The 19,554-nt window shown below is 40.1% G+C and overlaps 1 protein-coding gene across 6 annotated transcripts in view; it reads left to right on the forward strand.

Annotated features, from left to right (window-relative positions):
• Positions 1-19,554, forward strand: part of KMT2A (lysine methyltransferase 2A) — an 83,682-nt gene that overhangs the window by 30,878 nt on the left and 33,250 nt on the right. For 5 of the 6 annotated variants that reach the window (XM_073320939.1, XM_073320942.1, XM_073320940.1 and 2 more), the window contains exons 2-12: positions 462-531; positions 3,870-6,541; positions 7,966-8,143; positions 8,577-8,811; positions 10,229-10,293; positions 11,995-12,366; positions 13,094-13,167; positions 14,012-14,140; positions 15,082-15,195; positions 18,451-18,597; positions 18,875-18,970. In XM_073320939.1, the coding sequence (XP_073177040.1) occupies positions 462-531; positions 3,870-6,541; positions 7,966-8,143; positions 8,577-8,811; positions 10,229-10,293; positions 11,995-12,366; positions 13,094-13,167; positions 14,012-14,140; positions 15,082-15,195; positions 18,451-18,597; positions 18,875-18,970 (4,152 nt within the window). The remainder of the gene's footprint in view (positions 1-461; positions 532-3,869; positions 6,542-7,965; positions 8,144-8,576; positions 8,812-10,228; positions 10,294-11,994; positions 12,367-13,093; positions 13,168-14,011; positions 14,141-15,081; positions 15,196-18,450; positions 18,598-18,874; positions 18,971-19,554) is intronic. The other variant, XM_073320941.1, reaches the window with a different exon arrangement.

The raw sequence follows: 19,554 nt of genomic DNA on the forward strand, positions 1-19,554 counted from the left end.
GCTTCCAGGAGCCGCGCGGAGTGGGGCAAGTAGCCGACCCCGCTCCCCAGCTGGAGCGGGGCAAGTCCCAGACCCCGCTCCCCGGTGAGAACTCGAGGGCCAGCTTAAAACGTCCGGAGGGCTGGATGTGGCCCCTGGGCCACAGTTTGCCCACTCCTGCCTTAGGGTAAACTGTGTAGTTCCTACGGGTTAGGTCTTTATCTCTAGTTTGTGGAGAAGAGTGTATTGTATAGTACAAGGTACGTTCTCATCTGAATGTGCTGTTTGTTCCCTTCTCAACTCTTTTGAGCATTCTGTGGCTATCACCCATGACTAGATATTATTTCCTTTTTAGCCACAGTTTGCTGAAGGAACAAGCTTTACTATAGAATAGATTTTATTTCCTGGAATTTTTTGATGGTAGTTAAATTTTTTAAAGTTCATGCCCATGTCTTTAACTTTAAAAATCACTTTCATTGCAGGATGAGCAGTTCCTAGGTTTTGGCTCAGATGAAGAGGTCAAAGTACGAAGTCCCACCAGATCTCCCACAGGTATGTTCAGCTCATAGGATTGGAAGTTGTGACATGTTGTCACTTTGCATGGTTTACTCATGCCTCTCCCTGTTCACATTGCAATAGCTTATTTTATTGAGAGCTTGCTGGAAAACAATTGTAGGTCTTTTTGTCCCACTCTGAGTGGACCACTTAGAGAACTGCTGTTCCTGAGAGGCTGTGCTTTATCCATATCTAGCCCAGGCTGTCCTACTTTAGGAGCTGCTCTTTGGCAGGGTCACAATATAAAGCGCTTCTTAGTGTTTCTTCATAGTACAGTAGGAGATATGTCAAGAAATTTTGAATAGAAATAAGGCTGACCTCCTGATCTTTTGATGTGGATTTGGAATCCTTCACTTGCTCTTCACTCTCCAGTGAGTGTAATTAAAGTGAGAGGAGACTTTTAACACACTGGTCTTTTTTTATTAATGAGAGGAGGTGGTGAGCAATGATAAACCAAGCAAAAATGGAAACAGACGAACTAAAATTAGACCTGCTTAATCTTCCTATTTGTTACAACATTGTTGTATCTTTTCACTTTGTCTTCTGAAATGTAATGGTTGGAGTCTTACTGAAGATACTAAATTACATTGGGCAGTCTTTATTAAATTTACTTTCACAAAAAAACCTCTAAATTAAAGTGAGCTTGGGTAGCTTTCTCTGTTGATCTTGAAACATCATAGACTCATAGAACTGTGAGAGATCTTGAGAAGTCATCTAGTCCAGTCCCCTGAACTCATGGTAGGACTAAGTATTATCTTAGAAAATGGCAACAATCTATTTATTCCCGGGAATACTAAGTGAGGATCGTGGGGAGCTCCCATTCTGCCTCAATTCCAGTTCTCCATGCTGGGTATGTGGCAGTGGGTGGAAGTGTGGGGGAAGGAGATAGACATCTGCAGAAATTTCACAGGATCTCTAATACACTAGTACTCAACCTATTCCAGCTGATTGTATATCACATTCTCTGTCTGGTATTAGTTCTATTGTGGACAATCTTAACAGCCCGTTGATCCTGGTACTAACGATGGTACTAACAGAATATTGTGGAAACCCCTCTGCAAACGTGCTGTTGCTGCTCAGTTGTATGTAGCAGCAGTTGCCCTAAAAAACAGTTGTAACCTTTTTTCCTCCCCTCTTGTTACATTACATTTTTTTTTTAAGAGAATGGCCCTGAAATCATACGATTGAGCATGTACACAGTGCTCTTTAAACTATCCTAGTAGTGTCATCAAGATGTAATTTAAAGAAGTCTACAATTGCTTTTTCCAAGTACCAGCCTGGCATACGTAGGTTTCAGTTCATTTCTAAAAAAACCTTAAGTGAGCTTCCTTTTCCATTAGGAGGATGTTTTGAAGAATTTTTGAATTTTAGTTTAACAGGAGATTTCACTTGGAACCAGAGAAGCCATGAAAATTGGTCAGGTTCAAGTCCACTATGAAGATGACAAATCCTATACGTGTTTTTTGGCTGGGAGTCCCTTTCTAATGGAATTAAGTAATGGATTCACTGTAGTTCCTTGTATTCCCCATTCCAATGCTACTTTGATAATATGACATGCTTTCTTCTGGAGACCTAGAGACAATTCCATCTTACCTAAAAGTTGTATGTGTTTGTGGAACAACAAAATAAAACCCAAATCCAGTCTTTTGATTCAAGTCGGCAACTGTTTAGAAATGGCTCTATCATGGTCTATCTTTCTGATCTATCATGGAGCAGGGAAATTTTGTGGGAAAGAGTGTGTGAAACTGATATTAAAAGGTGAGACTAACATTTGAAGGGAGACTAACAAATAAACGGGAGTAAATTTATGCCTTAACTGAAGGTGTGGCGTGGTGAGGTGTCTTTTGCTAATGATGGTCTAGTTTCATGAGAGTGTTCAACCCTATGGTAGGCTTAAGTAGCCAAAGGGAGAGATGGAGGAACATAACTTGCACATGAAGATATGATGTATTTCTCTGAAATACTGACACAAAAGTAAGTCTTTATAAGGTAACCCTTCTGACATGCAATCAACACTGGCTAACCTGGGGTTTTTAACTCCATTTTGTTTAGTGTCTCTGATCTGATTTCGTGAGCCAATGGTACATCCTTGATAGGAAACTATTCAACAGTTGAATTTGTGTGAAACCAAACAAAGATGGAGGGTCTTGGGAGGAAAGGTGCAATAGCTTATTATACTTCCTTTCAGCTCTGGATCCCTAGGCTCAGATTTTGATTTGGTTGCAAGTGAATGAGTTTGATCATCTTAACCTAGACTTTAATGGATAAATGTACCCATTACAATATTCTACACAGCTTGGCCCAGACAACAATGTCTGCTAAGGAGAGACTTTGTACTGCAATCATGTGAATGTCTCAGGTAATGGCTGACATGCATTGGCAGAGCTGTGTGGGGACTATAGGTTGAGATTAAGGTGCATTGGCAGAGGTGGATAATGAAATCTTGCACAACTCATGCCCGACACCACTTCTGAGTGTAGTCACAAGCACTAAATTTACTCCAAAATTAAAGCAAAACAAAATCTTGAATTAGTAAAATATCAGTTTTGATTCATGCTTTTCCCAAACACTATTCTTGGTGTGGTGGCCTTTGTATTAGCAGTGGGGGTGGATGATAACCAAGAAAAAAATTTTCTTTTAAATGAACTAGTTTTGAACTTTTTTCATTCTTTGTATATGATGTTTCAAGAAAGTTAATTTTGGGGAAAAAGAAAAGGAGTACTAGTGGCACCTTGGAGACTAACCAATTTATTTGAGCATAAGCTTTCGTGAGCTACAGCTCACTTCATCGGAGTTACTGTTCCCTTCAAAAAGTTATTTTTGGTATTTGTTTTTATAAATGTAAAAGTTATTTTGGTGGAAAGATATTTGTACTTAAAATATGTTTTGGAAAATAAGCTCCTTATTATAAGGGAAGTGTTTTATTTGTCTGTGATGGAACCTTTTTATGTACAGGTTTCAGAGTAGCAGCTGTGTTAGTCTGTATCCGCAAAAAGGACAGAAGTACTTGTGGCACCTTAGAGACTAACAAATTTATTAGAGCATAAGCTTTCGTGGGCTACAGCCCACTTCATCGGATGCATAGAAGATGCTGTAGCCCACGAAAGCTTATGCTCTAATAAATTTGTTAGTCTCTAAGGTGCCATAAGTACTCCTGTTCTTGTTATGTACAGTTCTTATTAATAAGTTGTATTCATAGGTGGATCAAAATTATGGTAGCTTGTTCTGTGTATGTAATGTGACTTGTGATGAGTAAAGTCAGATGTGACCTGGATAGTGTTGTAACAGCGTACAGAAAAGCCTAACGTGCTCTGCATTCTCTACTTCCCTCTCAGTGAAATCTAGTCCACGAAAACCTCGTAGGAGACCCAGAAGCAGTCCCGATCGAAGTTCAGCTGCACACTCAGACTCTTCATCAGTGTGTTCCCCCCTGAGCAAGTCTGAAACCATGTCCATGGAAAAGTTAAAGAAGAAGGAAATTAAAAGTGGGGAAAAGAAACGAGGAAGACCTCCAACACTTAGTAGTGTGAAGTTCAAGTTATCACAAGTAAAGGACATCTCAGATATTCATAAGGGGAGCAAAGAAGCAAAAGAGAATCTAAAGAAAATAAAAAGGGCACCATCCACTACATTTCAGCATGCTGCAAAAATCAAGAAGTTACGAACTGGTAAACTCTCCCCACTGAAGTCTAAATTCAAGACTGGGGGGAAACTTCAGATTGGGAGGAAAGCGGTTCAGATTGTGCGCAGGAGAGGAAGGCCACCCTCTTCAGAACGTTTAAAGACTGCCTCACCACTAATCATTAATTCACAGCTGGAGAAACCCCAGAGGGTACGTAAGGAGAAAGATGGCACGCCACCACTCACAAAAGAAGAAAAGACTGCTGTCAGACAGAGCCCGCGCAGGATTAAGCCTGTTAGGATTATTCCTTCGACCAAGAGGACAGATGCAACAATTGCTAAGCAACTCTTGCAGAGGGCTAAAAAGGGGGCACAAAAGAAGATTGAGAAAGAAGCAGCTAAACTGCAGGGTAGAAAGGGAAGGACTCAGCTCAAAAACATCCGGCAGTTCATCATGCCAGTTGTGAGTGCTATCTCCTCGCGGATCATTAAAACACCCAAGCGATTCATTGAAGATGAAGACTATGATCCTCCTATAAAAATAGCTCGCCTCGAATCCACACCGAACAGCAGGTTTAGTGCTACATCTTGTGGGTCCAGTGAAAAATCAAGTGCGGCTTCTCAGCACTCATCTCAGATGTCTTCAGATTCCTCACGATCTAGTAGTCCTAGTGTAGATACATCTACCGACTCTCAGGCGTCCGAGGAGATGCAGGCACTTTCCGAAGAACGCAGCAATACTCCAGAAGCTCATACCCCTTTACCTATTTCTCAGTCTCCAGAAAATGATAACGGTGATAGGAGAAGCAGGAGGTTTTCAATGTCAGAAAGGAGTTTCGGTCAAAGGGCAGCTAAAAAACTGTCAACCTTGCAAAGTGTGTCCCAGCAGCAGTCCTCTTCCTCTCCTCCTCCACCTCTGCTCACTCCTCCCCCACCATTACAGCCTGCTACTGGCATCTCAGACCACACACCTTGGCTTATGCCTCCCACAATACCATTGGCTTCACCTTTTCTGCCCACCTCTGCTGCACCCATGCAAGAGAAACGGAAATCAATTCTACGAGAACCAACATTCAGGTGGACCTCTCTGAAGCATTCTAGGTCAGAACCACAGTACTTTTCCTCAGCAAAGTATGCCAAAGAAGGTCTCATCCGTAAACCAGTATTTGATAACTTTAGACCTCCACCACTGACTCCAGAGGATGTTGGCTTTGCATCTGGTTTTTCAACATCTGGTGCTACGGCTCCAGCTCGCTTGTTTTCTGCTCTTCATTCTGGAACAAGATTTGATATGCACAAAAGAAGTCCTCTGCTTCGAGCTCCAAGATTCACTCCAAGTGAGGCCCACTCCAGAATTTTTGAATCTGTAACCTTGCCTTCCTCTGTTAGTCGAACCACTGCAGGAACTTCTGTGACAGGCATATCTTCTAGGAAACGAAAGAGAAGAGTGTTTAGCCCGATCCGATCAGAACCCAGGTCTCCTTCACACTCCATGAGGACAAGAAGTGGAAGACTTAGTACCTCTGACCTGACAACTCTCACCCCTCAATCTTCTGTCTCTTCCTCACTAACTAACATGTCTGTTAGTTCTCTTGCCACTAGTGCCTTAAACTCAACTTTTACTTTTTCTTCCCATCCCCTGACCCAGTCTGGGGAATCAGCAGAGAGAAGCCAGAGACCAAGGAAGCAGATCAGCACTCCAACTGAGACTTTCTCATCCACTAATCCTACTCCTCTCTTTCCCTGGTTCACACCAAGTCCCCAAACAGAGAGAGGGAGAAATAAAGACAGGGCTACAGAGGAACTGTCCAAAGATAAAGATGTTGACAAAAGTGTGGAAAAGGACAAGAGCAGAGAGAAAGACAGAGAAAGAGAAAAAGAGAACAAACGCGAATCGAGAAAAGAGAAAAGGAAAAAAGGGTTAGAAATTCAAAGTAGCTCTGCTTTGTTTCCTGTAGGTAGAGTGTCCAAAGAAAAAGTTGTTAATGAAGATGTTGCAGCAGCATCTTCAGTTAAAAAAGCTGCGGGGCGGAAGAAGTCTTCAGCAGTAGATCCTGTGGCGGATGCTTCCGCTGTGGCTCTTGTAGATATGACAGCTGGCAAAACCAAAATGCCTAAGAAAGGTAGAGGGGGCTTAGAAAAATCAGATCTAAACCTAAGCCCCACTGTTCCGCCCCTGGAGAAAGACAAAGCCCTATGCCTCTCTGCTCCTTCGTCAAGCACTGTTAAACATTCCACTTCCTCCATCAGCTCTATGTTGGCTCAAGCGGACAAACTTCCAATGACTGATAAGAGGGTGGCTAGTCTCCTAAAAAAGGCTAAAGCCCAGCTGTACAAGATTGAGAAGAGCAAATCCCTCAAACAAGCAGATCAGCCAAAAGCACAGGTATTCTTTCAGACTTATTTATGAGAGGGCTTTATAGTGCATTTTGTTTTGTACTTGGATTGAAAATTGTTAATGTCATTCAGACACTGAAAGAGAACAAATAGCATATTAATTTGAATAATGGTTAGAGCAACAGATGGTAACTAATTTGAAAATGAGAAGCACTGGGCAGAAGTTGAGGGGGAGATAAAGCTGCTGGAGTCAGTTCAGGATGGAGCTGCACACATTTTCTGAGAACAGTGCAGTGTAATTGCTTAGTAGATTTTTCTGGCTAAGTCTGATGGAGATGTTCTTCAAGTGTATTTTGAGCTTATAAAGGCAAGGCTATGGTGAATCATATAGTGATCTCTTGCCCCTGGATGTATGTTTCTGGTACCCCACTTGCTTACAAAGCTGGCATCCAAAAATGACAGTGGTCCTGATCTGATTTTTGTTTAAGGTGCGTATTGCCATGATCTCTGTCTTGTGGGATGGAAGTGAGATCCCATGAGATTTTGCATCTAAAGGAATGGGACCTCACACATCTCTCCTTCTTGGCCCCCAGTGTTCTTTCACATGCTCTCACTGTAGTCCATTTTGGCTACTAAAAAAGTAGACATCATACAGATGCATTTTCAGGTAATGGTTCCTATTTTTGGCTTAAATCAGAATTTGGCTTGCTGTCAGTGGTAATATTCAGGAATTGTGGAAAATAGATTTTTCAGTAGAAAACCTCCAAAGTTTTTCTCCCTGCCATCAAGTTCTGCACCCTCCCACTTGTCTACTCTGTACCACTCCATGCATTGTTGGCCAGTTTCACATAAGGGAAAAACGACTTGTCCCTAAAATTCAGCTTTGTGGGAGTACATTTGTTCATCAGAAATACCCCTGAATCTTTGGGGGGCGAATCCTGGGGAAAAAAATTAAATTACTCGATTTCTTTTAACAGCAGGGATTAGAGGCTGGTTGTGCTGTAATTTCTAGAACCTTATAAGGGGGAATACAGCCTTATTTTCATATGTCCCACTGACTACAAGGCTTTCAAACAGCCTGATTCACTTCTCTGTCAGGGTAATTAGACTGTTAGGATGATTTAGCCTCTTTTATCCTAATTATACATGCCAGCTCTGATGTTTCGGTACTGATGGATTTTACATGAGTATATAGTATTAAGGAATTCAGGTCCTTGAAGTAAGAGGTTAAAATTGGTTATGGAACTTTAGTAAAAATAATAAGTGTTCTGCTTTACTGTTCTCTAAAGTACATCTTCACTAGGAAGGAGGCTGTGAAAACTATGGCTGACTCTCAAATTCTTATGTGACCTGCAGTTTGAACATCTGGTTTGAACCACTGTCTTTTTCTTTAAGTGTGCTTGTTGTATTTTCCAAGTACACTCAGAATGCCTTCTTCAGAAATGCATATGTTCTTGCACACCTGAAACTTAGGGTCAAGAGAGTGATTCATCAGAGACTTCAGTGCGAGGACCACGAATAAAACATGTCTGCAGGAGGGCAGCTGTAGCACTAGGCCGTAAGCGGGCAGTGTTTCCTGATGACATGCCTACTCTGAGTGCCTTACCATGGGAAGAACGAGAGAAGATATTGTCTTCCATGGGGAATGATGGTAAGTTCAAGATTTTTCATTGTGGGGTCTGTGGGTTCATACAAAATTTTTGATGCTGTTGCCCATTAGTTTAGTTTCTTGTGGGGCAATACTTATATGGTTGAATATATGTTTCTATAGAATGGACAACATGCTGCATAAGATTATACAGGGGAAGGGGAGTTAAACAGATTTCAGATATTTTGAATAAACTTCTGGTCTAAAAGGTAATTCACTAATCTGTTGACCTGTGTTCATTTGGTATTTCATGGCGCAAAAGTTTTATAAGTTTTTCTCATCTAAAATCTTAAACAAAAAAACACTCAATTTGTATGACTCTGAGGATGACCTTAAACTTTTGATGGGATGGATGATTTCTGAGTAAACTTGAGACTTCTGAAATGGTGTTGGTGGCTGCTGAATTCACAGCAGGTTTTTTTTTTTTTCCCCACAGATAAGTCATCAATAGCTGGCTCAGAAGAGGCTGAACCCCTTGCTCCACCTATCAAACCAATTAAGCCAGTTACCAGAAACAAGGCACCCCAAGAGCCTCCAGTGAAGAAAGGTCGGCGCTCAAGGCGCTGTGGGCAGTGCCCAGGCTGCCAGGTCCCAGAGGACTGTGGTGTCTGTACTAACTGTCTAGACAAACCGAAGTTTGGTGGACGCAACATAAAGAAACAGTGCTGCAAGTAAGTGTCTATTTGACAAGCTGTTTAGCTAACCCTTGCGTTGAGAGAGGAAGCCCTGGGATTATAGGTGGAGATTTTCTCATTCACTGTTTAGAAGCAGAGTTGACAGGCTTTGAAGGGAATCCCTTTTGTTTAGTCTTGGCTGGTGTTGGGTAGAGGTAGGTAAAGGACAAAAGAAAGTAAAATTGCTGGAGTATTTTTGCTCTGAATTGTGGACACCCCTTCTTCCTTACAGCTCCCCCTGCCCTACTCCACCCCCCAAAAAACTTGAAAGAGGATTGTAAGGCATGTGATATAGGAAAATGCACTGATAATAATTGCAGGCAACACCTGTACAATAATTGCAGGCAAGATTGAAATGTATTTTCTCAGTTAATATGTAGAGAAGTGGATTTCTCGCTGCATATGATGTTTCTCCAGTGTGTCTTTAACATGCAGTGAAGGAAACTCTGGACACTGGCTGAAAATGTAACTTTTTTTTCTTGATCCTTTTGATCAGTTTATCTAAACATTTTTGTGTACAAACATCCCTGGATTTGGAATTTTCCTTCCTCCTTTCTATAGTCTCTGCATTAGACTGGTTTTACCAGCCTGGATAGTCTGTTTGTTTGAGAAGGCAGCAAGTGAAGTGGCAGAAGTAAAGATTGTTGTGATATAAAGGCTATTTATAAAGTATAGCTGTGAGAATTGCTGCATAGCATGCATCTGTGTGAAAACAGTCTGCAGAGTACAATCTGTAAGTAGTCTGTCTCCAAGCAGGTTTGCCCTGGCCCTGGACAAGATTTCAAAACCCGGGGTCCTGCTGCAAGAGCTAAAGGAGAAACAAACGTTAACTGAGTAGACAACAGATATTGTATTCTTAATTTTACATGAAATCTAGGAATTTAAGTTATGGCAAAATAACAACTTGATGACCTTGTCTCATGCCACTCTGTATAAATGAAGGAGCATTTCCCATGTGGGAAGGATTCCTTTCTTATGAACCAAGTCCAAATTAAGTCACCAAATGGTTGGACCCACCCTAATTAGCCTTAATCAAAATTCAGAGAACTTGCAGTTGATGGATTTGACATTGTTTTCCAGATCTTTTAAATGTATCATGGGACTTCTATGCCTCTCAAATCCTAGTATATGAGAAAGGGAACTGATAGAGATATCACCATGATGGGGACAGAGCCACTCCATTTCTTGTGGCACTATTCACATACCTTTGCATTGGATGATTGTAGTTATTATGAGCCAAACAGAAACTCTAGGATTCCTTAGCCTTAACACTTTTGAAGAAAAAATGAATGGTTCAAAAATGGTAATGGGAATATTGACTGGAGAAAAGGCTTTTTCAGCAGAAAACCCTGCTGAAGGGTGCTGCCGTCCTATATCAGTTTCTGATTGTTCCAACATATCCCTTTCATCTCAGGATGAGGAAATGCCAGAATCTGCAATGGATGCCTTCAAAGGCCTATCTCCAGAAGCAAGCTAAAGGTATGCAGTGTGTATAATGGACCATCCTTTTGGCAGGCCACAACTTCTAGAATCATGGTGCTATATAGCATTTTCATTCTCCAAATCTCTAGATTGCCTTCCTTTTTGTGATTTTTGGCTGTTATAATGAAACTTTTGATACATTTCCTCTGCACTCCGTTTTTAACTCCCTGCATGCTAAACACTGAACTCTTAAAAGTGAGTGTCTTGGCCACTGTAAGCTTCTCAGGCTAAGTTGCTGAACTCTTTGAACTTGCTGTGCAAAATTTCCTTTTTTTCGTACAGTTAAGGTAAGAAGGATCCATGTCATGCTACAGAAAGATTGAATACAGAACCAACTTACTAGAACAGTGGTTGTAGCATAGGATATTGAACATGTCCATTTGACTGCCTATATGCATTCCTTTTAGAGCACTGAGCCACTTTTTATGCCAAGGAACTCCAATATGAGAGTTCCGAGAACAGAATACGTTTTGTTCCTTGTTTGTATATAATTGTAAAATGAGATGGGTGGCTTGAAATCAGATAATTGCATCTGACTTTTATTTTATTTGTGCCTTTTCTTCATAGGAACATAGCTGCCATATTGGGTCAGTATCTGGGCAGGATACAGCCCAGTATCCTGTCTCTGACAGTGGCCCATACCAGCGCTTCAGGGGAGGATACAGAACAGGGCAATTCTGGAGTGATCCATTCCTGTCTTCTGTCAGTCAGAGGTTTAGGGTCACCCTCAGTGTGGATTTGCATCCATGACCATCTTGGCTAATAGCCATTGATGGACCTACCCTATGGGAACTTTATCCAGTTCTTTTTTTGAATCTAGTCATACTTTTGGCCATCACAACATTCCTTACAATAAGCTATGTGAACAAGTACTTCCTCTTCTTTGTATTAAACCTGCTGCCTATTAATTTCTTCAGGTGACCTCTGTTTTTTGTATTATAGGAAAGGGTGTAAATAACACCTCTCTGTTCATTCTTTTCGTTCCATTAATAATTTTATAGACCTCTATCAGATCCCTCCACCCCTTTAGTAATCTGTTTTCTAAGATGAACAGCTCTAATCATTTTAGTCTCTCCTCATATGAAAGCTGTTACACGCCCTTGATCATCTTTGTTGCTCTTCTCTGAACCTTTTCCAGTCCAACTGTGTCTTTTTTTGAGATCAGGTGACCAGAACTGGACACTGTTTGAAATGTGGGCACATCATGGATTTATACAGTGTCATTATAATATTTTCATTTATTTTCTGTCCCTTTCCTAATAGTTCCTAACATAGCGTTAGCCTTTTTGATTGCTGCTGCACATTGAGCTGTTCTCAAAGAACTATCCACAGTGACTCCAAGATCTTTCATGGCTTGTAACAGCTAATTTAGAACTCCTCATTGTATATGTATTTTTGGGATAATTTTTTCCAACGTGCATTACGTTGCACTTATCAATGTTGAATTTAATTTGACAGTTTGTTACCCAGTTTTGTGAGATCCCTCTGTAATTCCTCACAATCAGCTTTGGACTTAACAATCTTTAATAATTTTTTATAGCCTACAAATTTTGTCAAATCACCATTCACCCCCTTTTCCAGACCATTAATGAATATGTTGAACCCGACAGGTCCCAGTACAAATCCTTCAGGGATCCTGCTGTTTACTTCTCTCCATTGTGAAAACTGATAATTTACTTCCTACCTTTTGTTTCATAGTTGTGAAAAAGAAAGAGAAGAAATCCAAGACCAGTGAAAAGAAAGAGAGCCATTCTGGGAAGAACCAAGTGGATTCTGGACAGAAACCAGCTCCTCAGACTGTTTTAGCAAAAGAAGATAATGCCTTGAAGAAGAGCAGTGAACCTGCCCGAAAGCCAAGTGAGGAGAAGAATGAAGAGGGAAATACATCTGTCCCAGTGTTGGAGTCCAAACAGGTCACTGCTTCTGGTGCCAGAAAAACTGGCAAACAGGCACCCCAGCCATTGCAAGTTCCCCTTTGTCAGCCGCCTAGCTCAGGACCACTGAAAAAAGAAGTACCTAAAACCATCCCTAGCGAGCCCAAGAAAAAACAGACACCCCAACCAGAATTAGGTAAATGAACAAATGTAATGAAAATAATCAGTCACTTGTTCAAAAACAAACTAAAAACTAGATTATTTTGTAACAACTGAGAGTCTTGTATATTGAATATTAAACATCATTGAACAGTATAAAACTGGAAAATATTTTATATACTGGTGGTATCACTCTAAAATGTTTTGGGAGATGTTTGTTATTTAAATTGAATTTCTTTACATTAAACTTAATATGTGTGTAGGAAGGGATAAGGATGTCTTATCTTTATGTTTGAGTTTCCCATTCAAACCCTGGTAACCTTAAAACAGAGTTTTATAGTGTTTAGTTAAACTTTTGTTATTATCCATAAGTGGCACATCACAGTAGAGTGAATGTGCTAAACAAAGAAGAGAATCCCTACCTGAAAAAGTGTAGTCTAACAGATATGGACTGTTACTATATGGGCAGTTTTGGGGCAGTGTGTCAGCATTGCATATGTTATGCTCTGGGGAATCAGGTGGGTTTTCAGGAGTGTTTTGTGGGGAGTGCATGTTTGCTGTGTTGTTTAGGAGGCTGCTTAAAGCATAAATGGTGGTGTCTAGTCACTAAAAAGAGATAAGGGAGCAGTTGGGAGTAAAGATTGGGCAGATCAGGGAGCAAGACCTAAAATATCTTTTCTTCAAGTGCATTATTTCTCTTCTGTTTCCTGGAAGTGGTTATTCATTCCAAGATCTAAATATGTCATTTTTCTTTCCTTCCCTAGGCATAGAGCAAAGCAAACAGAAGAAAGTTACTCCCCGTCCAAGTTTCCCTGTGAAACAGAAACCAAAAGAAAAGGTGAGATTATTTTTTTTACTACATATTCAGCAAATTACAAGAATTTCAAACTTATTTTCTATTGTCAAATACTGGTGTGCAACCCTAACTTACCTTGTTGTGGGCTTTTCATGATTAGGTAAAGTTATTACTGTGAACAGCATTTTTAGAATTAAACCCAACCAGAATTAAATTCAGTTTCTTACCCCTGGAATGTCAATCTAAAACAGACTTCAATTTGATTGCTATCATGTTTCTGGATCCTTTTAGACACTTTTAAAGGAAGAAGTTTCCATTACGTGTCCCAAGGGCAGAGTTTGCGGCTTCTTACCCTCCAGACAAGCCTTACAGATGTAAAAGGCTCCTCCTACCTCCATCGTATGACGTCCGCAAAAGACATGACATGCATTTAAGACATAATTGTTGCATGTCAACTTGTTTGACTAAGAAATCTAAGTAACTGCAAAAATGAGTTCCATTTTAACTAACAAAATATGAACAATTTTAATTTTTAAAAACAAGCGTGATGTTTCCTTTGAAAAACAAACGAAACTGCCCATTTTTTAATTCCATTAAAAAAAAAAAATGGAAAAATTTGTGTAGACATTGATTACCCACAGAGCTGCCACACCATAGTAAGTTAAATATCAGCATTACAACAAGCATAATTCTGGGTATAAAGTGCTCTAAAAAGGGTTTGCAAAACTGATCATCTGCTTCCACTTTCTGTAAGAACCTTAGTTCTGAGATGCACTCAGTCTCTTTGTATAAGAATTATCAAAGATTTGTTTACTCTGGTCAGTCCTTTCTTAAAATAGTTATTTGGGGTTGGAATAAATGCAAATGTCTTTTCTTTCATCTTTAGGAAAAACCTCCTCCAGTCAACAAGCCAGAGAACAGCACACTAAATTTGCTCAGTACTCTGTCAAATGGAAGCAGTTCCAAGCAAAAGGCACCTACGGATGGAGTCCACAGGATCAGAGTGGACTTCAAGGTAAAGGGGTCAAATTATTATAGAAATATTTTGAGTGTAATTGGCTGTAAAATAAACATTGGAGCTGTTTTTTCCCTCAGGAATACTATTCTTGACTTTTTAAGTTAGTGATGTACTGTGGTATGCTCTATCCTAAGATGGTATCAATAGGAACCTCAGTATCTCTCTGAAAAGTTTTTCTGCTGTTGGAAATTTTTCCATCTTCTTTATTACAACATCAGTGTTGGATGAAGAGAGTATTAGAACTTTAAACAGTAATTCTCAATCTGAGAGCAAGAATGGATGGACAGGAGTAACATTGTCAAGGAAGTAATTTCATCAAGGTGGAACTGTAAAACCACGACAGCTACTTGAGTCAAGAGAATTTGGATATTCTGTTAATCCTGTGTTATTCACAGCAGCACTGGGATATGTTTGGGAGTTTAACAGTTGAATTTTGCATCTTTTTTTTACATTAGTCACTTATATAACATAATCATCACTTTCCTAATCCACCCTGGGAGTGGTGGTCTCTCTTCTCAAGCCCCTCAAGAAAAGTTTTAAAAGCAGAGGGTGTACTGAGGTCTTTTATATTACTTAGACTTCATACTTTTATAAAATATATTACAGTAAACTGTGAAGTATGGTCAGATTAATTAAAACAGAATTGTGAATATTAGTGTATAAAGTACACCTTGTGATATGTTGTTCTTATATTCACTTACTAATACACAAATCTGTCAGTTACAGTGGGTCCACTCATTAGCAAGAATTAGTAAGATGTGATTTCTGTTTTTAATTTATGTTATATTACTTGGACCTAAGGTATAAGTTTTTAAATGTTTTGAAACTGAAGCTGCTTAGGTACGCTGACTAACAGCAGTTGTGCAAATGTTGTGCTATACTTTTTTCCTATTGGTGCATTTTTCTTTTGTGCTTGATGTACCCTTTTGTGCTTTCAGGAGGATTGTGAAGTGGAGAACGTTTGGGAGATGGGTGGGTTAGGCATTCTGACCTCGGTACCTATCACTCCCAGAGTGGTCTGCTTTCTCTGTGCCAGCAGTGGACACGTGGAGGTAAAGCATCTTGTTCTGCTGTTGATCTTAGAATGTTTACAGGCACCAAAGTATTCAGCAATTGTGTATGCATTTCCTTTTTTGTGAAATCATGTAAAATGAGGAAATTCAGGCTAGAAGCTGTAACTCCATCCTTTGCTAACCCCGTTGTGTCCCACAGTATCTAAACACAGGGTATACAAAATCAGCTACTGTTTGAAGAGTTCTGTAGTCCTCCAAAAGAAGTGATCTGATCTATGTTAGGTATTAGGGTAACGTTTTTAAAAACACCTAAGTCCCGTTTTCAAACATGGCTTAGGAACACAAATCTCATTGAAAGTCAGTGAGACTTAGATGCTTTTGAAAATTTTGCCTCACAGGTATCTCAGCCTGTTCAAGGTTGCATGCAGTAGGGGATATGTTTGTCCCTGAAAAAATGCCTGTCGTGCTTTGTGACCACCTAGACACAACAGGGCACCAGTTGAAACTTCTGAGTAGGGCTGTCAAACGACAACAAAAAATTAATCGTGCAATAACTTGCGCTGTTAAACAACAATAATAGAATACCATTTATTTAAGTATTTTTAAATGTTTTCTACATTTTCAAATGTATTGACTTCAGTTACAACACAGAATACAAAGTGTACAGTGCTCACTTTATATTTATTTTCGATTACAAATATTTTCACTGTAAAAAAAAAATAGTATTTTTCAGTTCACCTCATACAAGTACTGTAGTGCAATCTCTTCATCATGAAAGTTGAACTTACAAATGTAGAATTAAAACTGTTTTATTTTTGAATGCAGTTTTTTTTTCTGCAATGTAAAATTTTAGAGCCTGCAAGTCCACGCAGTCCTACTTCTTGTTCAGCCAATTGCTCAGACAAACAAGTTAGTTTACATTTGCAGGAGATAATGCTACCTGCTTACTGTTTACAATGTCATCTGAAAGTGAGAACAAGCGTTCAGATGGCACTCTTGTAGCTGGCGTTGCAAGATATTTACGTGCCAGATGTGGTAAAGATTCATATGTCCCTTCATGCTTCAACCATCATTCCAGGGGACATCTGTCCATGCTGATCATGGGTTCTGCTTGATAACAATTCAAAGCAGTGTGGACCGATGCATGTTCATTTTCATTATTTGAGTCAGATGCCACCAGTAGAAGGTTGATTTTCTTTTTTGCTGGTTTGGGTTCTGTAGTTTCCTCATTGGAGTGTTGGTCTTTTCAGACTTTTGAAAGCATGCTCCACCCCTCGTCCCTCTCAGATTTTGGAAGGCACTTCAGATTCTTAAACCTTGGGTCGAGTGCTGTAGCTATCTTTAGAAATTTCACTTTGGTACCTTCTTTGCCTTTTGTCAAATCTGCAGTGAAAGTGTTCTTAAAATGAACATGTGCTGGGTCATCATTTGAGACTGCTGTAACATGAAATATACGCAGAAGCGGGTAAAACAGAGCAGGGGACATACAATTCTCCCCCAAGGAGTTCAGTCACAAATCTAATTAATGCATTATTTGTTTAACGAGCATCATCAGCACGGAAACATGTCCTCTGGAATGGTGGCCAAAGCATGAAGGGGCATACAAATGTTTAGCATATCTGGCACGTAAATACCTTGCAATGCCAGCTACAAAAGTGCCTTGCAAATGCCTATTCTCCATTTTCTGGTGACACTGTAAATCAGAAGAGGGCAGCATTATCTCCTGCAAATGTAAACAAACTTATTTGTATTAGTGATTGGCTGAACAAGAAGTAGGACTGAGTGGACTTGTAGGCTCTGAAGTTTTTAACAAAAAAAACCAAACAAACAAACTACATTTGTAAGTTGCAGTTTCCTGACAAAGAAATTGCACTACAGTAGTTAGAATCATAGAATATCAGGGTTGGAAGGGACCCCAGAAGGTCATCTAGTCCAACCCCCTGCTCGAAGCAGGACCAATTCCCAGTTAAATCATCCCAGCCAGGGCTTTGTCAAGCCTGACCTTAAAAACCTCTAAGGAAGGAGATTCTACCACCTCCCTAGGTAACGCATTCCAGTGTTTCACCACCCTCTTAGTGAAAAAGTTTTTCCTAATATCCAATCTAAACCTCCCCCACTGCAACTTGAGACCATTACTCCTCGTTCTGTCATCTGCTACCATTGAGAACAGTCTAGAGCCATCCTCTTTGGAACCCCCTTTCAGGTAGTTGAAAGCAGCTATCAAATCTCCCCTCATTCTTCTCTTCTGCAGGCTAAACAATCCCAGCTCCCTCAGCCTCTCCTCATAAGTCATGTGTTCCAGTCCCCTAATCATTTTTGTTGCCCTTTGCTGGCCTCTCTCCAATTTATCCACATCCTTCTTGTAGTGTGGGGCCCAAAACTGGACACAGGACTCCAGATGAGGCCTCACCAATGTCGAATAGAGGGGAACGATCACGTCCCTCGATCTGCTCGCTATGCCCCTACTTATACATCCCAAAATGCCATTGGCCTTCTTGGCAACAAGGGCACACTGCTGACTCATATCCAGCTTCTCGTCCACTGTCACCCCAGGTCCTTTTCCGCAGAACTGCTGCCTAGCCATTCGGTCCCTAGTCTGTAGCTGTGCATTGGGTTCTTCCGTCCTAAGTGCAGGACCCTGCACTTATCCTTATTGAACCTCATCAGAATTCTTTTGGCCCAATCCTCCAATTTGTCTAGGTCCTTCTGTATCCTATCCCTCCCCTCCAGCGTATCTACCACTCCTCCCAGTTTAGTATCAACTTGTATGAGGTGAATTGAAAAATACTATTTCTTTTTATACAAATATTTATAATAAAAAATATACACTTTGATTTCAGTTACAACACAGAATACAATATATATGAAAATATAGAAAAACATCCAAAATATTTAATAAATTTCAATTGGTATTCTGTTTAACAGTGCCATTACAACTGCGACATGGGTGCTTAAAGTGGTTTATAAAAAGAAAAGGAGTACTTGTGGCACCTTAGAGACTAACCAATTTATGAAGTGAGCTGTAGCTCACGAAAGCTCATGCTCAAATAAATTGGTTAGTCTCTAAGGTGCCACAAGTACTCCTTTTCTTTTTGCGAATACAGACTAACACGGCTGTTACTCTGAAACCTGTCATAAAGTGGTTTATGTGTGTGAATTCCAGTGTAAAATATTTCAATGCAAATACTTGTTCTGTGAATTCTAAACCAGAATTAGAAACAGAATAGGGAGCAGTTGGGTTTGGTTGAGAAGTCAACAAAGCGCTTGACATGCTGATGTTTTTCCCCCTTGTAGTTTGTGTATTGTCAGGTCTGTTGTGAGCCTTTCCACAAGTTCTGTTTAGAAGAGAGTGAGCGCCCTCTGGAGGACCAGTTGGAAAACTGGTGCTGTCGTCGTTGCAAGTTCTGTCATGTATGTGGGAGACAGCACCAGGCCACAAAGGTACTAAGAATAACAAATGTGACCATTTTGAGAATGCTGTTTTCTTTGCCAATCAGTTCACTACTTCCAGGAACTCTGTTTAGCTTAATTTATCTAAATCATTTAGCATAGGACTGGATGTTTTGTGGGCTTAGTATTGGGATAAAGAACCTTTCAGTGCATGTGATAGTATAGTATTGTCATTCTGGTGAATTCAGATTGACTAACTTACATATGACCTATTCCTGGAACACTGAATATTGAATCTAGTGTAAAATGGATTTTTGCATTTCTGTAGCAGTTGTTGGAGTGTAATAAGTGCCGAAACAGCTATCACCCTGAGTGCCTGGGACCAAACTACCCAACAAAACCCACCAAGAAAAAGAAAGTTTGGGTGAGTTTGCTCTGCTTGACTTATGTTCCTTAGGAACTACCAGCCAAAGCTCAAGCTATTCAATCTGCAGATCTTTTATACATGACAGGGTTTCTTACACTATGACAGAATTACAAATTCTATGTATATCCTATTAAAGGATGCTTACTGTTTTAGAAGGTAAATTTGGAAAAAGTTTTATTATTAAAGGCTGGCTTTTGAATGTTCTCATGGTGAATGAACTCTCTAGCACTGTGTGAATGAAGAAGGGCAGGGATACAAGAGGAGACACAAAAAGAAAAGGAGGACTTGTGGCACCTTAGAGACTAACCAATTTATATGAGCATAAGCTTTCGTGAGCTACAGCTCACTTCATCAGATGCATTCAGTGGAAAATACAGTGGAGAGATTTATATACACAGAGAACATGAAACAATGGGTGTTACCATACGCACTGTAACGAGAGTGATCAGGTAAGGTGAGGAAAAAACCTTTTGTAGGAGACACCTGTCTTTTAGCCTTAGTTTGCTCGAGAGGATTCATAATGAGTGCACAGGGGCCAGGGAATTCCCTTATATTAGTAAGTAAACACATAAGTTTCCATT

This window comes from Lepidochelys kempii, chromosome 22 (assembly GCF_965140265.1).
Source record: "Lepidochelys kempii isolate rLepKem1 chromosome 22, rLepKem1.hap2, whole genome shotgun sequence".
NCBI lineage: Eukaryota > Metazoa > Chordata > Testudines > Cheloniidae > Lepidochelys > Lepidochelys kempii.